At 36.9% G+C, this 15,225-nt stretch overlaps 1 protein-coding gene across 3 annotated transcripts in view; it reads left to right on the top strand.

Annotated features, from left to right (window-relative positions):
- The window catches only part of LOC138315077 (calcitonin gene-related peptide type 1 receptor-like), a 77,981-nt gene that overhangs the window by 32,855 nt on the left and 29,901 nt on the right, over positions 1–15,225 (top strand). For 2 of the 3 annotated variants that reach the window (XM_069255812.1, XM_069255811.1), the window contains one exon: positions 3,626–4,168. In XM_069255812.1, coding sequence (XP_069111913.1) covers positions 3,730–4,168 — 439 coding nt within the window. In that variant the 5' untranslated portion in view covers positions 3,626–3,729. Of the gene's footprint in view, positions 1–461; positions 609–3,625; positions 4,169–15,225 lie in introns of those variants that run through there. The other variant, XM_069255810.1, reaches the window with a different exon arrangement.

The raw sequence follows: 15,225 nt of genomic DNA, 5'->3' as shown, positions 1-15,225 counted from the left end.
AAACATTTTATTAATACTAAGATTCGATAACACTGGTTTCGAATTTGGTCTTCTATTCTTAAACCAATGCCTTACAATATACTTATTATGCTAATGTTCAACGTTAAACAAATGTTATAGCTAATTATGTGGATTAAAAGTACGTGGAGGCTATGTAACTATTAGTTTTTGAGGTCGAATGTGAGACTGATAATGATTTTCAGACAATGACCAGATAGTAATTAAGTGGAAAGTGATCCTTGCAAATACGTATTGTTGTTCATGTGTGAAGATATGTATTGGAGTTATGTTACTTTCATTTTACTTACAATTTATCAGGGATTAACGTGTTAACTATAGTAGGCGTTGGGGACAATGCCAACGGCTGTTTTTATTAGCTTATATAATAAACAGTCCTAATGCAGTGTAGCATATGAGCTAAGTGGTTTATTCTATCAATATACACAAAAATGTATACGAGCCAGCAGTGCGATGTAAATTATTGCAGATCATGATTTATATCGCCGCAAGGTATCGGAGTATATTAATCAGCGCCTCGTTTTCATTACCATTTGGTTATGGTGTTGTCACGGATACGGTTGCTGATACAGGAGAAGGTTTCTTTAGCTGTGAGTAGTACATCAACAATTTCTTTTAGATATCGATTATCAAATTTAATTTTACACGTGAATAATGATTTACATTTAACTTGCATTTATCGATACCCGATACATTTATATTTAGGCAAATGGTACAGACGAGAATCTTAGTTCCTAATTAAAGCTAGTCACAGACGAAGTGTAAATTGAAAATCATATATTAAAATATACTTATTGGTTAAACGGTCATGAGTTTAGAATGAGCATTTATAAAATGTCTGGATTAATTGTCATTCAATTGTGTCACCGAAATTTTCCATTTTTATAATCCATATTACATTTATAGCTTTGTTTAACTAGCAACTGGTTGTGTTGGAGCAGAACGTAAACGGTGACATACTGCAGCTCACTTTGATTTTAGTGAATACATATATTATATCACGTGGCTTTTGACTTTACCGGTTTAACTAGACTTACACGTACTAAAATCTATTTTGAAATTCTTGAACTTTTTTGTTGAGGTATTTTTGTATTTTAGCGAAACCGGAATCTGTTGTGAAAAATTAATTATTTCGTTCGGTCTTCCTTAGGAATGCATAACTCTTTATTGCTTAATGGAAAAAAAACTCCAAACGTAACAGTTTTAGGGACAGCTGACTTAGGTTGTTTAGGTTTGATAGGTGTACAACCTATTTTACAGTCAGGGTCATTTAACGACCTCTCGTGTATGTGGTGTCCTGTGTGTGTGAAGTGCGAGATGCATGGTTTGGGAGACTGTGGTATATTCGTATTATGTCTTCGTATAGTGAAACTGTTGCCTTTTTTATAGTGCTATATCACTGAAACATGCAGCCGAAGACACCAAGCAGCACAACTTACTCGGTCACATTAAACTGACAACGGGCGAACCAGTCGCCCGTTTCCCTATATGCTGAGCGCTAAGCAGGAGCAAAAACTACCACTTTCATAGAATTTGGTAGGAGAGCATTAAATATATAGAGCTGTAGAAACAGTATCGTTACATTTGTTACGATAGTGCTGTAAAATTAATAGTAACTTCACTGTGAACAGTCATGAATGATACCGTTATCAATGAAGAGCAGTTTCACGGGATCTGTATGTATGATGCAACTGGTACAATACGGTTTTAGCTAAGCAAGTAATACCGGTACTACCTAACCAAGATCTGTTCCCCGCGGAGTAATGTCTCACAGTCAGTTTGATAAGTTATGAAACGACATGCGCCTTTTATATTCCATATTGCCGTGGCCATAAACATCGCACAACAGTATCAGAATGACTCCGATGCTAACATAGATATTTTCCTTTATGAATGAAAAACGAGAAAGAGAAAAACCGATGAATACGATTAAGTAATGGCGAAACCATGATACAATATATCGATTTAAGGATGATATTGTATTTTCAAAAAAAAAGACAAGATTAATTCTATCGAGTTTTATCTTATAGTACAATTGTAAAATGCTACCTTAAATTAGATACATACATGCCAATATAATCCTCTTTTTCAAAAGACTTGGGATTGATTACATGTCGAGATGTTACTGACATCTCGCTACACTTTTGTGATATATAGCGGGTATTCCCTGATTTAATGGCCACAGCTCTATCGTATGTCGATGGGAGACATATGCCGCCGTACCCATATCAATACCCCGTGAATCACGAGTATTTGTTCACGACGTGTTCTTATCGGTAATGGTGACATTTTGGTTTCGATTATTTTCTTTCTTTCTCTTTTTCTTGTTATATGAAGATTTTTATTGGAATCACCGTTAGCTTCTGACATCATTGATGTATACATATACTAAGGCTCACAAGATCGTTTCTTTATTTGATTAAATAAATGTCTCGTTAACAGCCATGATCATTTAAGGACGGCCTCTCATTAAGCATACCCGGTCACATTGTTCTAAAACATTACATCCAACAAAGACGGCCATTTGCCTGTTTGTTAAAAAGGCGTTTAACACATCAAATTAACACAGAAAAATCTCAAAAGATGTTCGCGACTTTTTATACATCCGATATCTGTTGACACGTCTATCTTTACGTGGAAACCGCACGTGCTATGTCCTTTATACTTGGAACTGTTCGATATCAATGTTCGTCCTTGTCGGTAGAACCTTATTAGATAAAAGCAAGAGAGATACATTATATCAATGTCTTTACATCATTCAAGATTTTTTTAGGGACTCCGTTAGAACAAACACCAGTAACAGGAAATCCTTGTAATTAGCTCTTCAGTGTGTCATGTGCGGTTCGATGGCTACGTTTTCATCTGAGGAATTGATTACCGTAAAAAGTGACAAAAAACATTGAAAATCATTCCATACTTACTCTCGGTGGTCGGACGAAACGCAGCGTAAAACAGATATGAATAAGTATCGGCCACTGTACCCCCGGGTAGGGTAGGTGACCTCTGGTAAGGGGCAATAATTGTCAAATATCTAAAGTTTTGTTGATTCTAAAACGTTTGTATGAGAGAGAAGTCAATCTGTGCGTGTTGCAGCTGATTTGCCTATGCAGACAGTACACACATCTGTGGCTGAAGATAAATCACTGGTGCAGCAATCACGGCAGAAGTAATAATTGGTCATTAGGATACTGCAAACAAGAGTATATGTTAACATCAATATCTGCCAGCGTCTGAAACACATATTTAAGTGGTATATCATCACGTTCACCATTCACCTGTTCTATAATGTAACAAACTTTATGTCATCTCAGTTTCGTAACATGGAGCAAAGTGACCGAAGTTATGTTTGCTGTACTCAAAGGAAAAATAATGGAGACAATATTTGTTGTTAAATGTCATTTATCAATGAATATCGGTACACTCTCTATTATGATGATAACCGACCCAGATTGTCAACCTGTGTACTGTAATTGAATGTTTTAATAGCAAAAATATATTTAACAGTCCTTGACTCCAATTCGTCATAGTCAATGCCATTATCGCAATAGGCGCTAAAGGTCTGTATTCCACGACAAGTGTTTGACATGTTTAGTATTCTGTGTTACAGATACAGCCCTGCTGTCATTGACAGAACACAAGCACCTATCAACCCCCAGGATCCATAGATCGCCCAAAGACCATCCTTTTGTTGAATTCCTCTCTTCCATCAGCATGTTTTGTCGCGAGACTAGCGGAAACCACTCTTTGGATGTGTTTAAATTGTTATCATGTACTCTTTGCTATAACTATATCATGAAAATGGACGCAAAGTTCTTCAAAGTACCTATTTCAGAACCTGAAGGATTCGCATTCCTAGCCGGACCGAACTCCGGACTCGAACCAGGAACCCTTATCATTCCTGACACGAATAACGCCTCGTCCATGAACATTATTTGTGAAACAATGGATAGAGAAAAATGTAAATGGTGGAAAACGTGTTGTGACGAAGCAGTTAAGTGCTGTCAACGTCAGATTGATATGGGTTCTTCGTCACCAAAACCTGGGCACTGTCCCAGAACGTGGGATGGATTTGGATGTTTTGACGATACTCTAGCAGGAAGTCGGGCTTATGTGGACTGTCCGGTGTATGTGGAACACGCGTCGGAATATGGTAAGTCTTAACCTCGACCCTCGACAAAAATAAATATAAAACAATAATTTGATTGCATTTTTAGGTCATCCTGACCCTTCGGGCCTATAGTCATCGTGATTCGTCCGTCGTCGTCCGCCGTCCGTCGTGCGTAAACTTTTTCCTTTAAAACGCTACTCCTCCTTAACCGCTAAGTGGATTTCAACTAAATTTTGATTGAAACATCATTGGCCAAGGACAATCATATTTTATATAAATGAGTCTGGTCCGACCCCTAGGGGCTGAGGGGTGGGGCCCCAAAAGGCCAAATTTTCTAAATTTTAGCTTCAAAAACCTACTCCTCCTTCATACTTGGATGGATTTTATCCATATTTGGTGTGAAACATCATTAGCCAAGGACAATCATATTTTATATTAATGAGCCTGGTCCGACCCCTAGGGGCTGAGGGGTGGGCCCCAAAACGGCAAATTTTCTTAATTTTAGCTTTAAAATCCTACTCTTCCTTCATCCTTGAATGCATTTCATCCATATTTGGTGTGAAACATCATTGGGGACGGACAATCATATTTTATATAAATGAGCCTGGTCCGACTCCTAGGGGCTGAGGGGTGGGGCCTCCAAAAGGGCAAAATTTTCTTAATTTAAGCTTTAAAATCCTACTCCTCCTTCATCCTTGAATGCATTTCATCCATATTTGGTGTGAAACATCATTGGGGACGGACACTCATATTTTATATAAATGAGTCTGGTCCAACCCCTAGGGGCTGAGGGGTAGGGCCCCAAAATTTAGCTTAAACATTTTTTCCATTGCATTTTTCTATTGTGTGAAACTATTGGGCATTTTCGCAAATTTTAGATTTTGATATTCCAATTGATAGGACACCATATTTTATATAATGCTGGTCCAACCCCTAGGCCCCACTTTTTCCTTTTGATTTCCAAGATGGCAGGCCCACTTCCTGTTTTCAGGTTTCGGTCTCCGATCTCAATGAAAATTGGTCTATAGGGGTTTTATTTGATGCCGAACAACATGCAAACATTTTCGTAAAGATTTTGATATTCCAAGATGGGCGCTGGCCCACTTTCTGTTTTCAGGTTTCGGTCTCCGATCTCAATGAAAATTGGTCTATAAGGGTTTCATTTGATGCCGAACAACATGCAAACTTTTCGTAGAGATTTTAGTATTCCAAGATGGCTGCTGGCCCACTTCCTGTTTTCAGTCTCCGATCTCAATGAAAATTGGTCTATAGGGGTTTTCATTGATTCAGAAGGGGGAACCTTAGGTAAGGACAAATATATTTCATAAAGGACCGAGGTAAAACCCATGGGGATAGTACGACGGACGTCCAAAATGGGAGCTTGCTGAAATTTGGCTTTAAAATCTGACTGGAAGTCGGGCTTATGTGGACTGTCCTTGTATGTGGAACACGCGTCGGAATATGGTAAGTCTTAACCTCGACCCTCGACAAAAATAAATATAAAAAAATAATTTGATTGCATTTTTAGGTCATCCTGACCCTTCGGGCCTATAGTCATCGTGATTCGTCCGTCGTCGTCCGCCGTCCGTCGTGCGTAAACTTTTTCCTTTAAAACGCTACTCCTCCTTAACCGCTAAGTGGATTTCAACCAAATTTTGATTGAAACATCATTGGCCAAGGACAATCATATTTTATATAAATGAGTCTGGTCCGACCCCTAGGGGCTGAGGGGTGGGGCCCCAAAAGGCCAAATTTTCTAAATTTTAGCTTCAAAAACCTACTCCTCCTTCATACTTGGATGGATTTTATCCATATTTGGTGTGAAACATCATTAGCCAAGGACAATCATATTTTATATTAATGAGCCTGGTCCGACCCCTAGGGGCTGAGGGGTGGGCCCCAAAACGGCAAATTTTCTTAATTTTAGCTTTAAAATCCTACTCTTCCTTCATCCTTGAATGCATTTCATCCATATTTGGTGTGAAACATCATTGGGGACGGACAATCATATTTTATATAAATGAGCCTGGTCCGACTCCTAGGGGCTGAGGGGTGGGGCCTCCAAAAGGGCAAAATTTTCTTAATTTAAGCTTTAAAATCCTACTCCTCCTTCATCCTTGAATGCATTTCATCCATATTTGGTGTGAAACATCATTGGGGACGGACACTCATATTTTATATAAATGAGTCTGGTCCAACCCCTAGGGGCTGAGGGGTAGGGCCCCAAAAGGCCATTTTTTCTTAATTTTAGCATTTTCGCAAAGATTTTGATATTCCAAGATAGGCACTGGCCCACTTCCTGTTTTCAGGTTTCGGTCCGATCTCAATGAAAATTGGTCTATAGGGGTTTTATTTGATGCCGAACAACATGCAAACATTTTCGTAAAGATTTTGATATTCCAAGATGGGCGCTGGCCCACTTTCTGTTTTCAGGTTTCGGTCTCCGATCTCAATGAAAATTGGTCTATAAGGGTTTCATTTGATGCCGAACAACATGCAAACTTTTCGTAGAGATTTTAGTATTCCAAGATGGCTGCTGGCCCACTTCCTGTTTTCAGTCTCCGATCTCAATGAAAATTGGTCTATAGGGGTTTTCATTGATTCAGAAGGGGGAACCTTAGGTAAGGACAAATATATTTCATAAAGGACCGAGGTAAAACCCATGGGGATAGTACGACGGACGTCCAAAATGGGAGCTTGCTGAAATTTGGCTTTAAAATCTGACTGCTCCTTATATTAATCCATGAATGGGTTACAAATATATATCGATGAAGGGCTACCAAGTTTGTTCAACAAATGACATTTACCTATTTCAGAAACGTACATATTCAACTAAGGAGTTCCTTGTATTGTTTATATTAATCGTTAACCAATATTTTATACATTGACTTTGGTTTTTTTTGTGCCATGAGTCAGATGACCGTTAAGGCCCATGGGCCTCTTGTTTTTGTAATGCACTTGCTCCAAATGGACTTGTTGTTTTTTTTGGGGGGGGGTTTCAAAGCAAAATTATAAAGAGATAAAAAGACTATTCACCTACCAGATTTATTATAGCCATTTGGGGAATACAATACATTTTAAGTATTTGTTACAAATCAGTTGTAAGTAAAGCGAAGTCCTAATCCAAAATGAAATAAGGTCCTTCATACACATATCAAATGATTGCTTTTAAAACATCTGGCTTGGTATCTTTTCAGTCTATATAACATGTCATGGATAACGTCACTTTGACCGCATTTTATGTTTAATGAAAACCGTTGCTAAAATTATCAATAATTTTTTGTTCAGCTGTTTTTATTCAAAATATGAAAATTTTTATTGCAGTCTTTTGTATATGAAATCTTGTTTATTCGTCTTATGCATTAAACACATTATTGAACTTAGAAAGTGTAACATAATTCCTTTGTATATTTAAGTAAATTGCTTTGTAATTCTGTTCACAGCGAGACTATAATATGTAGAAGCCAATAAGATAAGATATTGAAGCAAAAAATATGTATTCTTCTCAGCAGTTCTCTGAATTATTCATGTCTTTTGGGGTTAATTTGTACAGACAAGATTTGAGCAACATTGCCTTGTAAGTGCCTTGTATAACATTCTAGTGCGTTCATACACTGTGATGTGAAATATGATACGATCCGTAAGGCGACACGCGCTTCAATATTGAGCGTGGTGATTAGGAAATCAATTTGCCCCAGTATTTGTAAACAGACAACTTTAGTTAAACAATGTGTGAGGTACAACAGTCCTGGTCTGTAAGCTTGGGGCTAATGAGTGACCGGGCTACAGACGTGACCAGGATATGACCATGGGTCAACCTATTGACAGATTTTGATTGCGGCTGCTACCAAAGTGTATACAAGGTTTTATACTATTAATAGTAAAACGTCTAAACGTCGGTATATCTCCATACAATCTATGCAAGCAATGAATCACATTGACTTTTGATCAAACTCTGCCAGAATCCGACTGATGTCTCGATCGACGGGCCAAAAATCTCTTCGATTACTGCCTTCTCTGGTTTTCCAGACGGCTGGTGGATAGAAGTATTCGTAGTCATAAAGTACATAAAGTGTTTAATGTAAAACTGTATACGTATTTGAATTTTATCCTTTTATATATGACCATGTGTCTGAGAGACTTCCAGTTTTGCTAGTGTGGGTTAAGAAGTACTAGTTGTAATGGGTGGCCATTACATAAGTCCGCCGAAACGTCTCTATTTCATTACACTAACGCAGGTTTTCGAAAGCTGTCCCTATTGCATGATCGTCAGAGGCGACTTAATTTAGAATCTTTTCTTTTCTTCCTGACGTCGACCTTTGTACCACCCTCTCGATTTGGGTGTTCGCCACTGTGAGGAATGTTCTGGATATGTCCCCTGGCCTAGAAAAACCATTTATAGTTTCAGTATAAATGAGATTGAAGACTGATTTTCCCGTTGTCTGTATGATAACAATGGGCTGTGTCCGTTAGGTGTCTCCGGTGATATGCTGCAGTGAGACATTCACACACTGCAACATATTGCACACATAGGAGGTTATCCGTAAAGGATCATGGCTTTTATTAAAACATTAAACCTAATACACGACACCAAACAACCTATATACCAATTTTCAATGAAATCGATCAATGTCGTACATTTTGACCATTCAGAAGGAGTGGCGGCCATATTGATTGACGGACTGGAAAATTAAGGGTCGCATGAACCCCTCTAGACCTATAACTTTTTGACAAGTGTCCAGATACTCCGTTAAATAGTTAACGAGAAACGTGTCGGACATAATTATTGAGAAGAAAAAAACAGATTAACAAAGTAAGTGCCCCCCCCCACACACACACACACACACACACAAAAACTTAATTATATGGAAACAAGTTTTTTCAGAACATATACCCAAAGGTGACTGTCCTTAGCTGTTGATTTGATGTTCAGCAAAATAGTAAAAAAAATGATTTTGGTCATTGAACATATAACACTAAAATAATGATAGATTTGGCTAAATAATAGAAATCATCAGCGGATTCGCTTTAGGCAAGACAGTATTTAAACGAAACAAATTCCCCGGCTGCGATGATATTAATCTCTTTCATATTTTACTGCTGTTTACTTCTAGCAGCAAGACCGATTGTTTTATTACATTGTAACGTGCTATCCACAGTTGAAGAACAATTTGATCACTAAGCCACATACATCTGTGTGTTGGGTGTTTTGGCTATTTTGTTGTATTTTGTTAAGTGACTTTATACGTCTAATGAAACAAAATATTGTAGTTATAGTCGGAGAGTAATTTTAGTTGGATCTCGTGTATCGTTCTTCTATCACGGAAAACGTCATCAGGATAAAACCTTTACTAAAACCAATCACATTCATCATTAGTTACGGAAATTTTCCAGTTCAGTAATGCAGCCATTTGTCAGTCGGCCGGAACCGTTGTCCCGGCAGGCAATAATGTTGACAACATTCATATTGCTAATTACACGAAATCTACATCCGTTCAATGTATAAATCTCAAAATTGTTTCTCGTTCAATGTCAATGTTCATAAAACTATCGGACCTAACTCAACTCATTTCATTTTTTCTAATTAGACGACGTCTACATCCAATGGTCTATTACTTATATGATAGGTTCCTTATATGTGCTGTTTTCTATTTAGTCTAATTGGTTGGTATTCATGGCTGATCAGCACTTTGTAAGTCTTTCTTATTTTTATTAAACAGAGTCCTGGTACCTATACATATTTATCATTTAGGGATGGCATTGTTTGGTTATGTTTGACGGTCCGTCGATATCTAAGGTCCTGTACGGCCAGATTATTAACTTTAAAATACAGAACAAAAATAGATTAAAAAGGGTTTTTTTTAAATGGGATAAAATGCAAACCATTAAACTAGAAAGATGTTTATGGTCTTCTGAGGACATTAAAAAGATTGTGTGGTGGAGTTGTGTCGATCTGGCCGCTTATAGAGAACCGTGTGTCCCTCGTGTCTGTGGTAGCACTTTACACATCCCTCACGGCAGTAGATCGGAACTTTCACACTTGGGGGATATTTTTTGGACAATGTATGGTATCAGAAATAATTAAATTGGAACACAATAAGAAAGTCACTCAGCGGGATTTAGAAATCGATTGAAAACTGAGAGATCAGTGAAAATAAAAAACGATAATTTGATCTATGTGCATAAAGTAATCTTTTCCCTGTATTATAAGTCTGGTTCATTTATGATTTTTTTTAAATGTCATACAGCTGCTGTTGAAACCAAATATTGCGGTTATAAGAATCCGCCTCATTTTCATAATCCATTCTCAATCCATAGCATAAAATTGGCTCAATTTTACTCCACATCTTATTTAAAGATGTTGCAAACACAACTGTTTGTTGAATGTAAAATACCGTTTGCAATAACAAATTACCAGGCACTCACTAACACTGTTTTGTAACGTGAAAAAGTCGCTCATGCAATAACAAATTACCAGGCACATTGTAACGTAAAAAGGTCGCTTATACAATAAAATAATTACCAGGCACTCACTAACACTGTTTTGTAACGTAAAAAAAGTCGCTCATACAATAACAAATTACCAGGCACATTGTAACGTAAAAAGGTCGCTCATACAATAAAATAATTACCAGGCACTCACTAACACTGTTTTGTAACGTGAAAAAGTCGCTCATACAATAACAAATTACCAGGCACATTGTAATGTATAAAGGTCGCTCATACAATAAAATAATTACCAGGCACTCACTAACACTGTTTTGTAACGTGAAAAAGTCGCTCATGCAATAACAAATTACCAGGCACATTGTAATGTATAAAGGTCGCTCATACAATAATATAATTACCAGGCACTCACTAACACTGTTTTGTAACGTGAAAAAGTCGCTCATTCAATAACAAATTACCAGTTATCCACTTACGATGTTTTGTAAAGCAAAAAGGTCGCCCATGAAGTAATAAATTACCAGGCACTCACGAACGCTGTATTGTAACGTAAAAAGGTAGCTCATATCTACATACTTCTTTTCTCATAACGACTTCATTGACACTGACTCACTGTAACATTGAGCATAGCGTTTTGCTCGGCGAGGACAGTTTCTAACAATCCTAAGATAACAATGGTGGAATGGTGTGTGTCCATTATAGTAACAATACATGTATAAAGACGAGAAATTGCACATCTACAAGCAGACACAGCCGAAATAGCGTAGCCTTTAAAACATATATAGACATACACAGAGCGCAAAAGGCTTAGCCTTCAAAACGTATGTAGACATACACGAAGATAAATAGCGTAGCCTTCAAAACGTATGTAGAAATACACACAGTGTAAATAGCGTAGCCTTTAAAACATATGTAAACATACACACAGCGCGAGTAGCTTAGCCTTTAAAACATATGGAGATATACGTACAGTAGCCTTTAAAACGTATGTAGAAATACACACAGCGTAAATAGCGTAGCCTTTAAAGCATATGTAGAAATACACACAGCGTAAATAACGTAGTCTTTAAAACATATGTAGATATGCACACAGCGCAAATAGCTTAGCCTTTAAGACATATGAAGGTATACGTACAGTGCAAACAGCGTAGCCTTAAAAACGTATGTAGACATACACACAGCGCAAATAGCGTAGCCTTCAAAAATATGTAGACTTCAAAACGTATGTAGACATACACACAGCGCAAATAGCGTAGCCTTTAAAACATATGTAGACATACCCACAGCGTAAATAGCTTAGCCTTTAAAACATATGAAGATATACGTACAGCGCAAATAGCGTAGCCTTTAAAACATATGTAGAAATACACACAGCGCAAATAGCGTAGCCTTAAAAACGTATGTAGATATACACACAGCGCAATTAGCGTAGCCTTCAAAACGTATGTAGACATGCACACAGCGCAAATAGCTTAGCATTTAAAACATATGAAGGTATACGTACAGCGCAAACAGCGTAGCCTTCAAAACGTATGTAGACATTTCACACAGCGCAAATAGCGTAGCCTTCAAAAAATATGTAGACTTCAAAATGCATGTAGACATACACACAGCGCAAATAGCGTAGCCTTTAGAACATATGTAGACATACACACAGCGTAAATAGCTTAGCCTTTAAAACATATGAAGATAAACGTACAGCGCAAATAGCGTAGCCTTTAAAACATATGTAGACATACACACAGCGTAATTAGCGTTGCCTTCAAAACATATGTAGATATAAACATCTGCATCAACTGGCACATTGCATACTGGGGATGCCTCCCTGGATATACTTAGATCTTTTGAAATAGGGCGTTAATATTACACACTAACCAATCCAATAGGTGCTGTTCAGTGTATACGGCAATATAATGTAACACCAGCATGTCATGCTATATGTGCTGAACAACGTTAATCAAATACATACTCATATAAAACGATACAAATGATTTTCCTTCTTTTGATTAAATTAATTTGTATAGATAATTGCATTTCGTCCTTTCCAAAGGTGTTTTTAACGTGATACCACTTGTATGTGAACCCATACTTTAAAATGAGCAATCTCGTGACATTAGCTACAGTTATTTGTTAAGTTTTCGCTGAAATAAAATCTCCCTCGACCATATAAAAATGTTATGTTAGCGTGAATGTGTTGTGTGAATGTCAGTCACTGCTAGTAAAACATTACTAATACCGGCGTTGCCGGTGTTTAGATTACATTTGAATGGTTCACGCAGGAAGAATGTCTTCTGCAATTTATCTACAGCTGTATAAATCTTGAAACCCTTCTTATTGGCAACTTGTCGGTGAGACTAAAGACATCCCCATATCAAGGATGCATCTTTCATATTAGAATGGTTAAGGAAAACCAGAAATATCTATGAATCGAGCTTTACTTTAGTCTCTAAGTATTTCAAAATAAGTTATTCTAGTATTGAAATTTGGCTGAAATTGTCTGGAAAACATTAATCAATAGTTGTCATAATTAAATTTTGAAATGAAACAAAAGATTAATTAAGATTGTTCTATGTTTATTTGTCACAAATATATAATGTAAAACACGGTTGTAACGAATCTCAAGGGACCAACGAAATCACTTCGTTACAAGCACATATTACAGACAGGTTTTAGGAACCTTGACGGGGAATACGCATTACAAAGCTATATCAATGACTTTCAACCGTGTTCATTATAAACGTGTTTTATTATACCTTATATAAAGAAATCCAAAGTTTATCAATATAAAAGTATACAATGTTTAAAAGCTACACGAAAAATTGCCATGGGTGCCATCCATTCCATTGTGAACAATTCCATATTATATTTTCAATTATCGAGAAGAATTCCGTTCGCTTTGAAAAGTTAATGTGGGCCTATAATTATAGCCATACTATTGTCCATATGTCTATTCTACGTATGCCAAAATGAGATCGACTTTTTACTTTATATTGCTACCACACTACAGCATCCCGTACCCGGCCCAATCGTACTCCCATTGGATGAGTAAGTTACCCAACTGTGATAATGCAAAATGCATAATAATTAAAACAACACTAGCACTGTTATATTCCCTTACATGGTAAAGAATTGAACGCTGAACACTTGACAGAAAGTTTAAAGAAACGTATAATAATCCGATAACAAGAGACAATACGACATTTCAAAATATGGTCGTCATTTTTCGCGTGTAAAGCAGCAGCTTTGTTGGCTTATCGTCACATTAACAGCTAAGGTAGTTTCACGACGGTCTCCCCTGTGTACAATATGTAGCGTGTGTGGTGAATATTAAGGGAGGCTGCGGTATATTTCAGAATTATACACCCCGTAGCGAAATTGCCAATGAAGTATACTGAATTCAGATTGTCCGTCTGTAGATATCACGTTTGACCTACTACTCCTCATAAAAAACTGGAAGATTTCAACGAAACTTGTTTCAACAACAGCAATTCTTATACAATGTAGATTTGCATAATCAATATTGGACGAAAAATACCTTCATCATTTTACGATCCTGTGTTGCAAAATGAATAAATAACTAATCCTCTTCAACTACTTTAAGAATTTCAATGATACTTTATGGTAATAAGCCTTATATAATGAGGATGTGTTTTATTTTATTGGAACAAGTTAAGTTACCTACACAATTTTCAAAGCTATATCTATTTGTTTGAAAAATTTCAAAGCTATATCTATTTGTTTGAAAATGATCGACAGTCAGCATTTGTTGTTTAATATTGAGTATTTTAATCATTGGCAAGTTTGTGGGATTAGGGGGAGGTTTGCGACGGAGGATGTGAATTTGTCTCTCATACAACAGTTTTTAGTAGACACAGAAACAAAATGGTAAATCGACTTTATTTTAATTAACAAAGGTATAAAAATGCACTAGTGTATTGTCCCGATAAGACTTTGACCGTTAAACTTACCATGACATTTATTTTTTGTATTGAACTCATGCTGTTGATTTTCCCTGAACCAATTGGCAATTTGATACGAATAATCATACTGATATCCTGTCAAAGGAAATATGTAAGCTGAAAGTCTTGAGGAGCAGAATTTACAAAGAAAAAAAATCAAAATGTATAACTTAAATTTTGTTATTTTGTAAGATAACCACGAGCGGCTGATACTAAAAAACAAACGAAAGAGCGACCTAAACACGATGTTCACCATAGTAAAGCAGAGAAGGGGAAAAAAACGTAAAGTAATCTTTAACAAAATCACGTTATGTGGACAGCAGAAGATGCAATGGATCGTCGCATCGATTGGCTTCTTTTTTCTACATTGTATGTCAGATACAGGTTTTTGTAAAGTGACTGTCTCTTAAGATGTGTCTTATAGTTACTTCGAATGCGCTATAGAACGTAAGTTATTATTCTATCTTACACATACAGTATCGCCTTTTTCTACATGTGACCTCTGTGCGGGCCATCCGAGATGTTTTATTAATAGCCTTTCGTCTTAAAACGGACCAAAAAGTAGATTGATTAGGATTACTGTTGTTCATAATTGTATTTCGACACTTGCCCTTGTTGCCAGGGCGATGCTCTAGGTTGTTCTTTTTTTCTGGTGCTAAGCACAATGGTGATTAATAAGACGGAGAAATAGAC

The sequence above is a fragment of the Argopecten irradians genome, chromosome 2 (assembly GCF_041381155.1).
Source record: "Argopecten irradians isolate NY chromosome 2, Ai_NY, whole genome shotgun sequence".
Taxonomy (NCBI): domain Eukaryota; kingdom Metazoa; phylum Mollusca; class Bivalvia; order Pectinida; family Pectinidae; genus Argopecten; species Argopecten irradians.
Note: the sequence above shows the minus strand (reverse complement) of the source record. Positions and strands in the feature narration are given on the sequence as shown.